The sequence below is a fragment of the Vombatus ursinus genome, unplaced genomic scaffold (genome assembly GCF_900497805.2).
Source record: "Vombatus ursinus unplaced genomic scaffold, bare-nosed wombat genome assembly UNPS02012319.1, whole genome shotgun sequence".
NCBI classification, from domain to species: Eukaryota; Metazoa; Chordata; class Mammalia; order Diprotodontia; family Vombatidae; genus Vombatus; species Vombatus ursinus.
The window spans coordinates 1,240,593-1,256,444 of record NW_020952097.1 but is presented as its reverse complement, the minus strand read 5'-3'; the positions used below and the strand labels follow the sequence as shown (position 1 = coordinate 1,256,444).

Below are 15,852 nucleotides of genomic sequence, written 5' to 3'. Positions count from 1 at the left end.
CTGGAACATAGTAGGCACTTAATAAATGTTTTGGTTTGGGAAGAGGTTGAGAACCTGGGTGAGGACAGCTAGGTGGCAAAATGGAGAGAGTGCTCCACCTGGAATCTGGCAGACCTGAGTTCAAATGTGGCTTGAGACAACTTACTAGCTGTGTGTGAACCTAGACCAATCACTTAACCTCTGAGTTTCCTCATCTGTAAAATGGGAATAATAATAACACTTATCTCCTAGGTTTGTTGTGAGGGTCAAATGAGATAATTTTACAGCACTTAGTACACAGTGCCTGGCAGGTAGTAAGCTCCATACAAATGTTTGCTATGACTATGATTATTAAATGGCCTAGGTTGGGGGAGGGAGCAACGGGAGGATGAGAACTTGGATGTTTTGGGGGGGGTGTCCCTAAGAAGCGTGAGAAAGAGAACGCTGTCTAGAGGAGAGGGGTGCACGGGTGCCAGTCATAGGATAGGTGGGGGAGGATGGGGCGAGAGTTTGGGTGGGTGAGGGTGTCACTCATTCATTCTCACACACACACACACACACACACACACACACGAGCTAGGGGTGTGGGGCGGAACTGGCAATGACTGGAGGGGAAACGGACTGAAGGGAGAGGAAGGCTGGGCAGTGCCACGGGCGGGGGCTGCGGGGCGTGGCGCCACCCTAGCAGGGAAGGGCACGGGGAGGGGGAGGGGCGCCCCGCCCCTACCGCCCCCTCGAATTTGTTTGGATAGCCTACGGCCCCTCCCCCTGCTCACCTTCGCCGGGCGCGCGCGCAACGCCCCCCTTCTCCCACACCTTCCCCCTCCCCCCCTCGTCGGCCCAACTGTCAGGTGCAGAAGATCACGTGGTGGGCGGGCTTGGTTGGTTGGGGAGCCCTACGGGCTGCCAAGGAGGAAGCCCGGAGGGCGCGTAAGCTAGAGCGCGCGTGCGCGCGTGCACGCGAGTGTGTTGGGGCCTCCCAAAAGAGGGGTTGGAGAAAAGAATCGGGTCGTGGCGGGAAAGACCAATCGGAATGCAGAGCGCAGAGGGGGCGGAGGCCCGAGTGTCCGCTCCGGAGCTTGCGGTTGGTTGGGCAGGAATGAGGGGCGGGGCCTCCGCGCTGTCTCGGAGCGGGGTGTGGAGCACGGGCGCGCGGGCCGGCAGCGTGACGCGCGCGCCTCGGCTTGCCAAACCTTGCAGCTGAGCTCCGGCTGGCTGTGCCGTGGCTGCAGTAGCTCGGGAGGAGGCTCCGGAGGCAGCTGAGGTAACTAACCGGCGCGGGCCAGGGGAGGTGGAGGGTACGTCATGCGCCCTCCTCAGACAGCCGGGGATGGCTCCATTCCCTGGGCTTCCGGGAGGGAGATGGTGGAGCCGAGCCCACCCCGCCCTGGCCGCAGCCCAGGGGAGACCGAGGCAGCGCCGCAACAGGGGCGGCCTCCTCCGCCCAAGGTCACGGCCCGCCGGCTCTTGTCTCCCTGGCTTTCAGCTCTCTGGTCTTTTTTCCCCACTCCTGCGCACTGTCGCTTTCCCACCTTCCCCGTGCAGGTGTTCTCCCTCAGGTAAAGGGAATCTCCCTGCACCGTCATCCCCTTCCATGCAGCGTGGCTCCCGGGCTCCTGCCTCCTCCCCTTGTTCCCCAGCGAAACTGCCTTGCTGCTCCTCCTCTCCGGCGCTGTAATCCCTTGAAGACTGCCCCGCCCCCAAAACCATTCTCCCTCCGCCCACTTTGTATTTTTCAGCACTGCGCCTCCCTCCACCCCTTCCTTCCCTTGCAGGAGTCTTCTCTCCCACCGAGTGAAGGCTATACTCCCCTACGTTATTCCCCAAACGAAGGTACTTCCACCTTGCACTCCTTCCTATCCCCTTCCTTCTCTTCCCTTCTCCGCAGCCACTCCAGTGACCTGATCCCCCTTACTGCAACCTGCGCCTTAAGGATGTTTCTGCCCAAATAAAAGTACCTTCACCTTCAGCATTACCTTTAAGTGTTCCTTAGTAAGCCCTGCTCGCACAGCCTTCTTAAAACCTACCTTCGTAGTCAGGTGTTTATAGTTGCTTCATAGACAGGTTAGCTTATTAAGGCCCGTAGAAATAAAGTGATTGAAAGCCACACCGTGAGTTGTGAGAATCAAATGAGTTAATATATATGTAAAGCTTATATAAATGTCAGTTATTCTCAATAGCATTATTATCATTATTGTTAGTGATTCCTTGATGTTAGGCAGGGCCCTTGGCCTCCCAGTCTGTGAAGGATGTCGCAATCTTATCTCAACAGACAGGGCAGTAGTGGTAGTAGTAGTATGAGAGAGAGAGGATGAGAATGAATGAATGAGAGTTATTTGTTAACAAAGTCAAGGGTCCAGGTCAGTGGAAGGCCTGTCAAAAACAGTTGGTGGTACCTTAGATTTAGGAGAAAATATGCTTGTGCTTTGTTACTGTATTTTTGGCCAGATGAGCCTTTATTCCTGATGTGAAGTCTGGAGGGTCCCTTGTTAGCTCTTGGAGAACATTGCAGGTTTAGCTGTTTGTATTTCCTTGTGGAGAAAACTGTCAAGCAATATAGGAGTACATTCCAATCTAAAGAAGTACAACAGATAGAAATTTACAAGGACAGCTGAATGGAATTTTTCACTTTTCTGATCTCTGACACTCTTCCTAGTATGTTCTGAGGCTCCTTATGTTGGAGTCTTGGTCACTTTGTTGTAAATACAATTCTTGGCCTGTTTTTGTTGGAGCTTAGACTCCAGCTCAATTTTATGTAATAGAATTTCTAGTACAGGGTTGCAAGCAATTGTCTGTGCTTGTCAGATGAGGGAATGTAGGTTTATTTTCCTGATTTGTGTGGAGGGTAGGGTTTGGCTCCTGGATCAAAAGTAAGAATCAACATTGCAGGTGACCCCAATAAAGAGTGGGAAAGATGCTGTATGCCCCACAGTGCTGGGCTTCCCTCCAGCATGCCAGCATTTAATGTCTGTTTTTACATGAAGCAATTTCCATCATCACTAAGCCAGACAGAAGGAACCAGTGCTTACTTTGGGGGATATTCCAGTTCAATCTGGTAATGCAGCTTGGTGTATTGCATGTTGGGAAGTGACATTTATAAGAGACCAGTATGAAGTAAACTCTATAACTTAATTTCCCTAAGCTTGCAGTGGCTGTTTATTTTACTTCTGTCTGTAATGTGGTAAGACTTTTCTTTCCTGCTTTGAGCTCTGTGGTAAGGAAGAAAATTTCTATGGTCATGAAGTAGAGAAATGGTTCTGGTTGTAGACTGAGCAGTTGTCAGCAGCCTCAAATAATAGATAGATTTCTATTTAATTTTTACTCGTGGGTCTTCAGCAGCTAAGTGATTTTGGTAATTTCTAAGCCTGTTTTCTCAAACGCACAATATACTATCTACCTCACAGAGTTGTTATGAGGAGCTACATAAAGCACTTCTTAATTTTAAACAATTTATTGAGGCATTTTGTTTTGACACAACAGACATTCCCCAACAAATACTAACCAAGTCCTCTTTTGTGTAAATTTTACTGAAGCAGATTAACAGAAAGGAGTGTGTGGCCTTTAATTTTGGTAGTGTGGTACTAACATTTTATTGATGCCTTTTGTCTTTGTCAATCATTTCTCAACTTGCCCCTCCAGGTTGAACCCTCCTTTTTGACAAAGAAAAATAGTCAAGTAAAAACTTACAGAGTTCTGCTGATTGTATATGATATTGTTTGTTAAAAGTTCTGCTGCCTCTCAATATTGGCTGTATTATATTGGTGTCGTGTATATTTTAACTTTTTTTCTTCATCGTTTCATCATATAAGTCTTGCCGTGTTTCTGGGAATTCTTGATAATTACCATTGCCTGTGGTACAGTAATATTCTGTTACATTTAATTTGTTCTGATATTTCCCAATTGTTGGACACACATTTTGTTTCCAGGGTTTTATTATAAAAAACAAATCTGCTACGAATATTTTTGTTCAGCTAGGTTTGCTCTTGCTGTCATTAACCTTCTTGGTCTACAGTCCTAGTAGTGGAAACTCTGAGTTAAAGGATATAAGAATTTATTAGCCCTTTTTTAATAAGCCCATTGGCAGCTTATCTTTTGGAAAATGGCTCTTTAATGTTACAAATTTGTATAACAGATTTTGGAGGTCTGACTTAAGCCTGTAACATGTACCCTTGATCCTATCTCTTCCAGCAGATTGTTTCCTCAGTTATCCACTGTCTCTGAACTTCCATCTTGCTCTTTCTGTGGGTTCTTTCCCTGCTGGGAAGGGAATGGAATAAGCATCAATATAGTCTACTATGTGCCAAGCATTGTGTTCACAGTGCTTTTAACAAAAATTATCCCATTTATTTCTCACAACAATCCTGGGAGGTAGCTGCTATTATTTCCCTCATTTGAGGGGCTTAAGAACAGACGTTAAGTGACTTGTCTAGGCTCAATTCAATTGAATGAACATTGCTAAGAGCTTGCTCACCTAGTGAGTAAGTGTAGGAGGCTGGATTTGAACGCATCCTGGCACCTTTGTTCATTGTGCCACCAGCTACCTTCAAACATGCCTAAATCTTCTCCATTTTTTTTTTTTGTGAGGCAGTTGGAGTGAAGTGACTTGCCCAGAGCCACACAGCTAGTGAGTGTTATATGTCTGAGGCTGGATTTGAACTCACGTTCTCCTGACTCCAGTGCCAGTGCTCTATGCGCTGCACCACTTAGCTGCCCTGTCTTCTCCATTCTTAAAAAAACATAACTCACTACCATCTCCTCAAGTTATCATCCTCTGTCTCTCTTCCTTTTCTCAGCCAATTTCCTTTAAAAAAGCTGTTTTCATTGTTTCCACTTTCTCTGTCATTACTCAACTAAAATTGTTCTCCAGAGTTACCAATATCTCTTAACTGCCAAATCTGGTGATTTTTTTTCAGTCTTTTTTTTTTTTTTTCAGTCTTGGCTGAAATGGTTGGGTTTTTTTTTTTTTTTCCAGTCTTCATTCTTTTTGACTTCTGCATTTGATATTGTTAACCACCCTCTCCTCCTGTATTCTCTCTTCTCTCTGGATTATTCTGGCACTTCTCCCCACAATTAATTTTCGCTAACTGTTCCCAATGCCTGGAATTATCTTCCTTCTCATTTTTTAATCTCCTGACGTCCCTGTCTTACTTCAAGTCCCAGCTACAATGCCACCCTGTACTGATTAGTACTAGTGCCTTTTCTTTGTATATTAACTCCAGTTTATTCTGTATCTATCTTGTTTGCATGTTGTCTCTCCCATTAGACTGTGAGCACCTTGAGAGCAATGACTGTTGTTGTTTCATTTTCCCCATATCTTCACTGCTTAGCACAGTCCCTGGCACTTAGTGGTAACTTAAATACTTTTTTGACTTGAGTTGGTTTTCCTCAGGCTGCTTTGCTGACTCATCACCATGTCACATCCCCTAATTGTGGATGTTCTCCAAGGCTCATTCTTGGGCCTCTTCTTTCTCCCTATGCACTCCCTTGGTGACCTCATCAGCTTTTATGTGTTTCATTATCATCTTTATTCGAATGACTCACAAATTTCTATATCCAGCCCCAGTCTTTCACCTGAACTTAGGTAGTCTAACAATAGTTGTCTGTTGGACATTTAAAAACAGATGTCCTAGAGACACTTCAAACTCATCATGTCCAAAACTAAGCTTCTAGTTTACTCATACACACATACCTTCTCCCCCAAATCTCTTCTTCTTATCTTTCCTATTTTTGTCAAAGGCATCACCATCTTTACAGTGTCCCAGATTTGTAATTTATGTGTTACCTTTAACTTCTCTCTGTCACTTAACATATCCTGACCACCATTGCCAAATCTTGCTTTTTCTACTTCCAGCATCAGGCCACCTCATTTCACTCACACACCTATACCCTTTCAAGTCTCAGCTAATGTCCCACATTCTGCAAGAAGCTTTTCCAATTCCCTTTAGTTTTTGTGCCTTTTCTTTGTTGATTAGCTCCAGTTTATTCTGTGTATAGTTTGTACATAGTTGTTTGTATATTGTCTTTCCCATTGGACTATGAGCTTTTTGAGAGCAGAAATTCTTTTTTAAATTTTTAAAAATTAATTAATTTATTTTTAGTTTCAACATTCACTTCCATAAAATTTTGAGTTTTAAATTTTCTCTCCTCTCTCTTCTCCCCCCTCCCCAAGACGGTGTGCAATCTGATATGGGCTATAGTTATGCATTCGTATTAAACATTTTCACATTAGTCATGATGTAAACAAGAATTGGAACTAATGGGATGACCCACGACAAAGAAAAAACAAAACAACAAAAGAAAAGGAGAGCACATAGTATGCTTCCATCCACATTCGTACTCCAAAGTTCTTTCTGTGGATGTGGATAGCATTTTCCATTGGAGGCTTTTGGAGTTGTCTTAGATCCTTGAATTGCTGAGGAGAGCTCAATCTATCAAGGTCAGTCATCACACAATATTGTTGTTACTGTGTACAGTGTTCTCATGGTTCAGTTCATTTCACTCAGCATCAGTTCATATCAGTCTTTGAGGTTTTTCTGAAGTCCTCCTGCTCATCATTTCTTAAAGCACATATTATTCCATTACATTCATATACCACAACTTGTTCAGCCATTCCCTAATTGATGGGCATCCCCTCAATTTCCAATTCTTGGCCACCTCAGAAAGAGCTGCTATAAATATTTTTGTACATATGGGTCCTTTTCCCGTTTTTATGATCTCTTCGGGATGCAGACCTAGAAGTGGTATTGCTGGGTCAAAGGGTATGCCCAGTTTTATAGCCCTTCGAGTATTGTTCCAAATGAGAGCAGGAATTGTTTTTAACACCACCTTCTCTGTAAGCTTTTCTTGATCTCTCCCCCATCTGCTAAAGATCTTCTTTCCTAACTACTTTGTGTTTGTCCTGCATATGTTCTTTGTGTTTATGTATGTATTGTTGTTTCCCTTGATAGAGTATAAGCTCCTTGAATGTACGGATTTAAAAAAAAAAGTTATCACCAGTACTTAGGACATATGAGGCATTTAATAAGTGCTTATTGATTAATTTACAAAGTGCTTTGTAAAGCATTATGGGAATTTTAAACTCACTACAGTTTTTACTGCCATTGTTGTAGTCTTAGTTCTTTCCTTCCTACTTGAATCATCTTGAGTTAGTTTTTGGTATAATGTTCTTTTACCTATATAGGTGAAGCCTAGGAAATCACTTCAGGATTAAAGTTAACCAGTTCTCCCCCTCCTCACCTCACCCCACCATTGTTCTCTCCATGGAGATATCTCTGAGACCCAAGTGAATAGCCCCAATATTCACCCTCTTCTGTCAAGTACTTGCCTTGGGAGACCAGGCAAGACTTTTATGCTCCAGAGTCATATTCTGAATTCCCATGGACTAATTTCCAACACTTAATGTGGGTGCCTTCCTGTAAGCTTAAATCTTAAAAGTAGCTGGTAAAAGGAATAAATATATTTCTGAAGGGCAGCCCAAGAGATTTGTATAAGAGAGAAAAAGTAGTTCCAATTCATTGCTTTGATGACTGCTCTTTCTTGGGTAGGGAGTTACAGGCAAGTTGTATATTAATAATAATGATAACTAACATTTATATAGTGCTTACTATGTGCCAGGCACTATTAGGCACTTTACAATTATTATCTCATTTGATCCTCACAACAACCCTGGTAAATAGATGCTGTTATTATCTCCATTTTACAGATGAAGAAATTTATGCAGTCAGAGATGCCCATGTCATATCGCTAGTAAGTGTCTGAGCCTGGGCTTTGTGTTTCGATCTTCCCAGTTGTAGGCCCAGAGCTCTTATTCACTGCCCCAGGAACTTCCAGCTTTGCAGGGCTTGTTGAAAAAACCATCTTCATATTCTCTTTTTCTGAGTCAGTGACTTAGTTCTTAGAATAGGGTGATACCTCCCAACATCTTACTGTCCATCCTGAGGACACCAGTTATTTTTTTGGCCTCCCTCTGTGAAGGGAGGGAGCATGATTTAAATCCCGTGCCTTCCCCCCAGTCTTACCAAATAAAATCAAATTAGCAATTAGTCAGTGTGTGCTTCCAAAAAAGAAATGCTATGGAGTAGTAGTGGACAGGCAGGAGGTAATGAAGCATTAAAATGAGAGGGCATGATAGAGCAGATTTAGTGGCAGGGAAGGAAGAACGTAGCAGTGTGGAGGAGGAAGTTAGGTGGACGGTCCACAGGAGCTCTGTAGCTCTGGGCTGTGACTCCCTGGGTTGGATCTTCCTTGTAACAGTTTGAGGAATACCATGCTGAGTAAATAAGAATGATTCAAGAGTCATTTATGTTTTAGGTAATGTTTGTTCTTTGAGATAATTTTGAAGAGAATGCTCTCTAGGATGTAATTTTGAAGCCTAGAATGCTTGAACTTGGAAGTTTTTTTATTTTATACTTTGACGGTATTAGTTAGATGGTATTTCTAAAACTTGGGGAGAATAAACGTCTTTAAGCATCTCTTCCATTAAAAACTTTTATGAGAATAGTCAGTTACACGGCTAATGAGGAAATATATTTTTGTATGACTTCAAATGTATAATTGATATATTGCTTCCTTTGCCATGGGTGGGGGAGGGGTGGGAGGAAGGTAGAAAATTTAGAACTCAAAATTTAAAAAGTGAATGTTAAATAAAGTATATTAAAATGGGGGGGAGAGAATAATCAGTTATTAGAGTAGAAAGGAAGCATTTCTGTTTAAGAGGACTCTATTTTCCATGCAACTATGTACTCTTGCTTTCTGAACCCAGGGAGGAGGGATTTTATATTCAGAAAGGGTAAACAACAGTAAGTATATAAAAATGTTTAATATGTTAATTTTTTCTTTGCAGACCTTAAAGCAAGAAAGATGCTCTAGAGAATGATATATCAAACATGTTAACTCCTGGACTGAAGTCTACAAAAAAACCTACATTGAAGAGATGATGGAATAGCTTATTTATTATTTGCCAACAGAAACTATCAGAAGTTCTGAAAAAGAGAATATTAAGCAAATGTGGATTATTAACGGCTGGAAAAATCAGAGAAGTTCATTTATACTTGGTGGATTGCTTATAATCTTCTCCTTCATGGTTAAATTCAGAATAGAAATTTCAACTTAAATTTTTTCCAGTAGTTTTTGTAGTACAAAGAATACCACTTTTTGAAAGCTGAGCTATGATGTGGACACTTGCGAATTGAAGTCTAGTTCTTTCTGGTTTTCCAGGTTTGAGAAGAAACCCATTTTTGTTTTGGAGAAACCTCAGACCACGAAAATGGCAGAATCAAATGTGAAAAGTAAGTGTGTGTGATTGCTGCACTCACGTGTGTGCCTGCCTAAACATCACAGAATACAGAACTTGAGAGGGTCTTAAAGATCCAACCTGAGAGGTTAAGTGACAAGGCTTCTGAATGGCAGTTTTAAGACTAGAACTAGGTCTTCTCCTAGTGTTCTCTTTTTTACCAAGCTTTAAATCAGTCCGTGACTGTTTCCCAGGCATGCCGTCCATTTGCCCTGCCCTTGAGGGTGGGCATTGGATTACACATTGGTTTAGAGTAAATATGCTTCTTGTTTTCAAAGAGTGTACTGTACAGAGTTGAAACAATATTACATAGGTGGAGTGATAGCAACCCCTTTGTCTGTGGTCTGTCTTCTCCATATTCCCAACATTCTACATTGCTTACACAAACTCAGTTTGGAATAAGATGAAGAGAGCTTCTGTGATGGAGAAGACTTGGGGTCCCAGTACCTTTCTCCAGGGAGTGAAGAATAACGTTTTTCTTCTTGCTGGGATATTAGATCATGGACTTAGTGGGGTCTGTTGAGGCAGAGATCTTAGAAGTACGTATGTATATGCAGGACAGCAGACCCTGATGAAGAAGGAGCTGACTTGGGAGCAGCTAGGTGGTGCAGTGGATAGATCATTGGCCCTGGAGTCAGGAGGGCTTGAGTTCAAATCCGGCCTCAGACACTTGACACTTATTAGCTGTGTGACCCTGGGCAAGTCACTTAACCCCATTACCTGGCCAAAAAAAAACAACAACAAAGAATAGAGCTGACTAGTTAGAGTTAATACCTGTCAACACTGAAGTCCCTGCCCACTCTGCCTTTCCCAGGCAAATGAGTAGCCCTGGTTATCTTGCACATTATTTATGATATGACTGGATGTACAGTAGCTTAGAATTGATGGACCTTCATCTTCTGTAAACTCCCTTCTATTTCAGTCTTCCTTTCTCCTCCACCTCTTCCCTCCCTTTCTCCCCTTTTTCAAAGAGTGAACCTGTGGCCTTAAGGCCACATGTGGCCTTCTAGGTCCTTGGGTGCGGCCTTTTGACTGAGTCCATGTTTTGCGGAACAAATCCTTTTATTAAGGGGATTTGTTCTGTGAAGTTTGAATTTAGTCAAAGGGCTGAGAACCTAGAAGGCCACATGTGGCCTTGAGGCCGCAGGTTCCCCACCCCTGGTCTAGTTTATGTACCATAAAGGTACCAAAGTAGAGGGATATATAATGGAGTTTTTGTTTCCTTCCATTCCTTTTTTCCTTAAAAAATTCAACAAGCATTTATTTAATGCCTGCCTTGTGCCAAGCACTTCGAATACAAAGACAAAAATCAAACGGTGCCTGCCCTGGAGGAGTTTGTATTCTGTGGAGGAAAGAACATGTCATAGAATATTAAGTACAAAGTAGATAAAAATTTCCTGGGGAGGGTACTAGCCTCTGGAGTCTTTTCCTTTCTACATTCCTCTCCCATTCTCCTTCCTGCCCATTGGCAGACCAGTATCTATTTTTTTAATTAATTAATTTTTTTGTTTACATTTTGAGTTCCGAGTTGTCTCCCTCCCTCCCTTTCAACCCTTCTTTAGAGAAGGCCAATATTTGATATAGATATATATGGAGCCATACAATACATACATATATGTCATATGATATATATACATATACAATACATATTTCAGTTCTTTCTCTGAAGGTGGATAGCATTTTTCTCTAAAAGTCCTTTGTAGTTGCTTTGAATGATCAGAATAGCTTAGTCATTCACAGTTACTCTTCGAACAATATTGCTTTTACTGTATACAATGTTCTCTTGGTTCTGCTTGTTTCACTCTGCATTATTTCATGCAAGTCTTTCTATGTTTTTTCTAAAATCAAACTGCTCATAATTTCTTATAGTGCAGTAGTATTCCATTGTAATCATCTACCACAGCTTATTCAGCCATTCCCCAAATGATGGGCATCACTTCATTTTCCAGTTCTTTACCAACGCAAAGCAGACCAATATCTGCCACAGCTGATGGCAGTCTTTGGGCGTTGCTGAAATCCCTTGGGGCTGAAGAACTGCCAAACTAGGAAAAGAATATGAAGCTCCTAACTTGTGAGTGCTGTGGCTGAGCTGTCATGCCTTGAGGAAGCATAATGAGTGTGTGGTTTGACAGGGACCTTCTCCACAGGAGAATAGCTGGTGCTATCCCAGCGACCAGTTTAATTATCCCACTTCATGGATCCTCTTGCTTTGGTGGGTTTATTGGGATGATGATCCTAGGTCCAAAGAGCACCTCTGCCAGGCTAGCTCCCCATGACTTTCCCAACCTGGGAGTTAGCAGGGACCCTGATTTGGTTAAGATGCCGGTGGCAGTGTTGGCGAGGCTTGGACTTGGTAACATACTAGCAGACTGGTATGGAAAGTCAGCTTTGAAGTGGTGCTTATAGTTTTAGCAGATGTCTAGAGCTGGAAAATAATATTGAAATTTGAGTGCTATAGTAAGCGGACCCTTCTGCAGACCTCTACGTAAATCGATTTTTACATAATGCAAATTTGGCTGTGGATGTGGGAAAGGGAGGGAGGGAAGGAGACAGGAAGGAACCTGTGTGCCTGTGAATGGAGGGGGTGGGCAGCAAGTGGTTCAAGTACACATTGGGGCCAGGGACAGAGAAATATGATGAGTGAAATCTGAAATAACCCAGGAAACAAAGGTTCAAACTTCTGAGCTCAATTTATTAAGCAGTGTATGCCAATTGCATAAACAAGTTGGGACCAGGCTTCCTCAGCTTGACATTGGACCTGGAATACTGGGGTATATAGATTTTTATGTGTTAAAAAAAAACCCAACAGGATATAAACTAGGATACAAGATTAGGGCAATCTGATTTCTAATTGGAGGAAAGATTAGGGGCTTTCTGAGTTGGGAGGGGGAGAGCAAACAGGTATAATTCTCTGAAATCAGAAAAAAGAAGTGTCCCACTCTCCTCTCAGTGTCCCACTGAACCAGTAACTGATTGACCAGTATGGGGCCAGTTTTCAGATAAGACATATGGGTTGTTTGAGATATAAAATTGTGAGAAAACTTCTTGCATTAATCTTTTGCTCTGATTGGATTTCTAGTCAGTGTATCTTAAGTCATTAGTTAAGGGTTTCTGTTGTTTGCCCTTCCTTTTTGAAGAGGATCCATGACATCACGGGGTGATGTCTTGACTAGTGTGTGAATTGGATTTAAGTGAGGCAAAGTTGCACAGAGTCTTTAGCTTCACTGTCTCTTCCTGAGTCATCAGAAGTCCAGTGGCAGGACAAAAGTAAGATGACTGGCAGTGGCCTGGGACGTAGTGGATGACCGTGGTGTCTTAGAAACCTGACCAAACTCTTAAGTCCTCCACATTGCCTACTTCGGTTGCCTTCATGGTCATTGGAATAAATTGTTCTTATCTGCCCGTTCCACCAGGGGAAGTCTCCATGTGCTTGGGGGAGCCACAAGTGAGAGTTGGGTGACAGGTGGACACCACAGGTGGATGAGCAGCCCTGAAGAGGGCTTGGCAAGCCCTCCTATACTAGAGGTGCTAGTCCTCCTGAACACCACATATGCCCAAAGGGTCTCTAAGCAGCAGGTAGAGATGGTCCAGCTTGCCAGCCACACAGGGCTAGGTTCAAACAATACAATGAAGTTTCTTCACAGTTCTCATAATTGAATAAAGTTTTCTCACAAGACAGAAATTGGACTAGATCCATAATTGAATAGAAGAGCTAGATCCAGAAATAAGTCACAAGATGGAGTTAGTAGCAGGAGCAAGAAGAGGAACACACAGGGGCCAGGGCTAGCCACGTGGGAGTCTGGCTGGAACCAAAAAGAAGAACACATTGTGGGCAGACGCAGAGTTGGACAAAGACAGCAGAGCTTGGGAGACAATGCAGGGTCCAGAAACAGATATGCGTTACCGGAGTGTGGACAGACAGAATGCAGACACGTGGGAGCTGGACATGTGGACCGGTGGATGGAATGGGGCAAAGATCTTCTCTCTTAGCACTGCAGGTCTCAAGCCAAGCCCCGAAACTGGCAGCGGTCTCTTTGTGTGTCCATTCTTCTGCTTTCACTTGAAGGATTTTTTTTGTTTTGGTAGGTTGGGGGAGGCCATGGAGCACTGAACTACAGTAGAGTAAAGTTAACATAGGTGTTGTTTTGGAATGTGGATTTCTTTCAGAATTTTTTATATAAAATCAAATTTGCATAACGCAAATTTATGTAAAGGAAGAACTGACTGTATGTTTTTTGCCAGTCTTTCAGGGTGCCAGTGCTGACAGTTTTGAGTTTTTCTTTCTCCATGTTGGAGTGTGAGAAGATGTGGCTTGTCTTTAAAATTTATGAATCATCATCAATGTCTGTAATTAAATAGTGATGCATAATCTGGTGACCACGTACAAAGTGCCTTTTCATTTTAAGTAACACTGTTTGATCCCCAGTGGTGTGCTAGATGATGCATTTGCAGAGAATCTTCTCAATTATCTCAGATGCCAGAAGATAAATCCACCTGTGTGTCCTGGAGCACCTTAAGTGCAACTTAGTGCAAATTGAACTGTATTGCCCTCAGAATAAAGTTTATTTCCCCTGTCTGACATTCAAAGCTTTCGTAATCTGGTGCTTACCAGCCTTTCTAGCTTTCTCATATTTTTCCAGCCTTCCTCACTGTGAACCACCTGAACTGTTCTCAACTTTTTACACTTGCCTTGCATTTTTCTGTCTCTAGGTACTTCCTCACACTATTGCCTTAGGCCTGCAATGTCTTTCTCTCCAGTCTCCCTTTTCCACCTCCCCTTCATATTGTATTCCTACTTAGCCATTAAAGCATTTTTCAGTTACAGCCTTCTCCATCAAGATTTCCCTGACCCCATTTCTAGTTGGGTTACCATAGGACTTTTTTTTGTACCTTTCTGGTGCATTTGTATAATGTGTATTATAGTTATCTCCCCATTAGACTGTATGTTTCATGAAGGCAAGGGACCATGTCTTATCTAAACTTTTTGTCTTCGTTGACATAGTACTTTGCACCCAGGTGCTTATTGAATGATTTGGAAGGGACCTCAAAGATTCATTTATTCTTCCAATAAATGTTTACTAAGTATGACGTTCCATGTGAGGTATTGTGTGAGATACAGGGTTCTCTCGAGGAGGTATTTTTTGGGGGGTGGTGGTGGTAATTTTTACTCTATACTGCTTGATCACTCTTTTTTTTTTCCCTGTATTTTAAAAAAATCTTATTTTTAGTTTCAGTTCCTCGGAGAGTTTATAATATAGTAGGACAGATAAAGATACATACACAAAAATTATAATACAAGGCAAAATATGATAAATTCTGTTGTAACAGAGTTTTCACTTATGGCTGGTGTGAGCAAAGACTTCTGTTTAAAAATCTTCAGTGACTCGCAGAGTAAAGTTTAAACTTTTTGACCTGGCATTCAAAGCCCTCCACAAATTGGCACCAGTTTACCTTTCCTAAGGCATCTAAAATTACTCCCTTCTATACAGCTGTGATCCAGCCAAACTGGACTAATTTGTGTCCCTTGAACAGGCATTGTTCTCTTGCTTCCATGATTTTGTTAAGGCTGTTTTCCAATGTGTGAAATGTCCTTCTTTGCCTTTTCAATTTCTATACATCTCTTCCATGAAACCTTCCCTGTGCTTCCGAGTTAGTAATGACCATCCTCTTCATAGCTCCAATAGCATGTTTTACAACTCTTAACTTAAGTAACATATTGTATGTTTGTGTTTACGTCTCTTTCTGTCTGTTGATAGTAAGTTCCATTAGATGGACTGATTTATCTACATTTGTTTCTACAGTACTGCCTCAGATAGTGCTTTGAGCACATAGTAGGTGCCTAATAAATGTTTTATTCAATGAATGCACAAATGATGGAGTGGAGGCAGAGGTGATGGTAGGAGCAAAGGATTGGAGACAGGAAAACAATACATTTTTGGAAAGATTTGAACAAGATGGTATAACTGATGGTTATATAGCATGTTTGCAAAGTGCTTCATGTACATTGTAATCTGAGAGTCAGTGCTACAGTATTGTCCCCATTTTAAAGATGAGGACATTGAGACTCAGAGAAGTTAAGTGATGTGTCCATGGTCACACAGGAAGCACATATCTGAAGTAGCATAAGATAGAGAAAGTAAGTTGAGGCCACATTTCAGATGTCCTTGAATGTTGGGGTAAGGAATTTGGACTTTTTATTCAGTAGGAACTGGGGAACAGTTGAAGTTTTTTGAACAGGGTAGACATCATATGCGAGATGGATTGGAGTGGGGAGAGATGAGCTAGGAAAATTGGTTGAGAGCCAAGGTGATATAGGGTTAAATGGGTTGGACTTGGAGTCTAGGGATTTGATTTCAAATCCTGTCTCCAGCACCAGCTGTGTGAACATGTATGTCTTTGATTGTCAGTTTTCTTATTGGATAATGGGAATAATACCTGTATTACCTATATCTTATTGAATTGTGAGAATCAAATTAAAATATATATAAAGTTCTTGGCACACTTCAAGACACTGTATAAATGTCAGATATTAGTATTGGTTAAGAGGCCATGTTAATAGTCTGGGTAAGAAATAACAAGGA

At 42.1% G+C, this 15,852-nt stretch overlaps 1 protein-coding gene across 7 annotated transcripts in view; it reads left to right on the top strand.

Annotated features, from left to right (window-relative positions):
• The first annotated feature begins 1,155 nt into the window (after positions 1-1,155).
• MROH1 (maestro heat like repeat family member 1) overlaps positions 1,156-15,852 on the top strand; it is a 185,195-nt gene continuing 170,498 nt past the window's right edge. For all 7 annotated transcript variants that reach the window (XM_027857638.1, XM_027857637.1, XM_027857639.1 and 4 more), the window contains exons 1-2: positions 1,156-1,243; positions 8,822-9,266. In XM_027857638.1, coding sequence (XP_027713439.1) covers positions 9,245-9,266 — 22 coding nt within the window. In that variant the 5' untranslated portion in view covers positions 1,156-1,243; positions 8,822-9,244. The remainder of the gene's footprint in view (positions 1,244-8,821; positions 9,267-15,852) is intronic.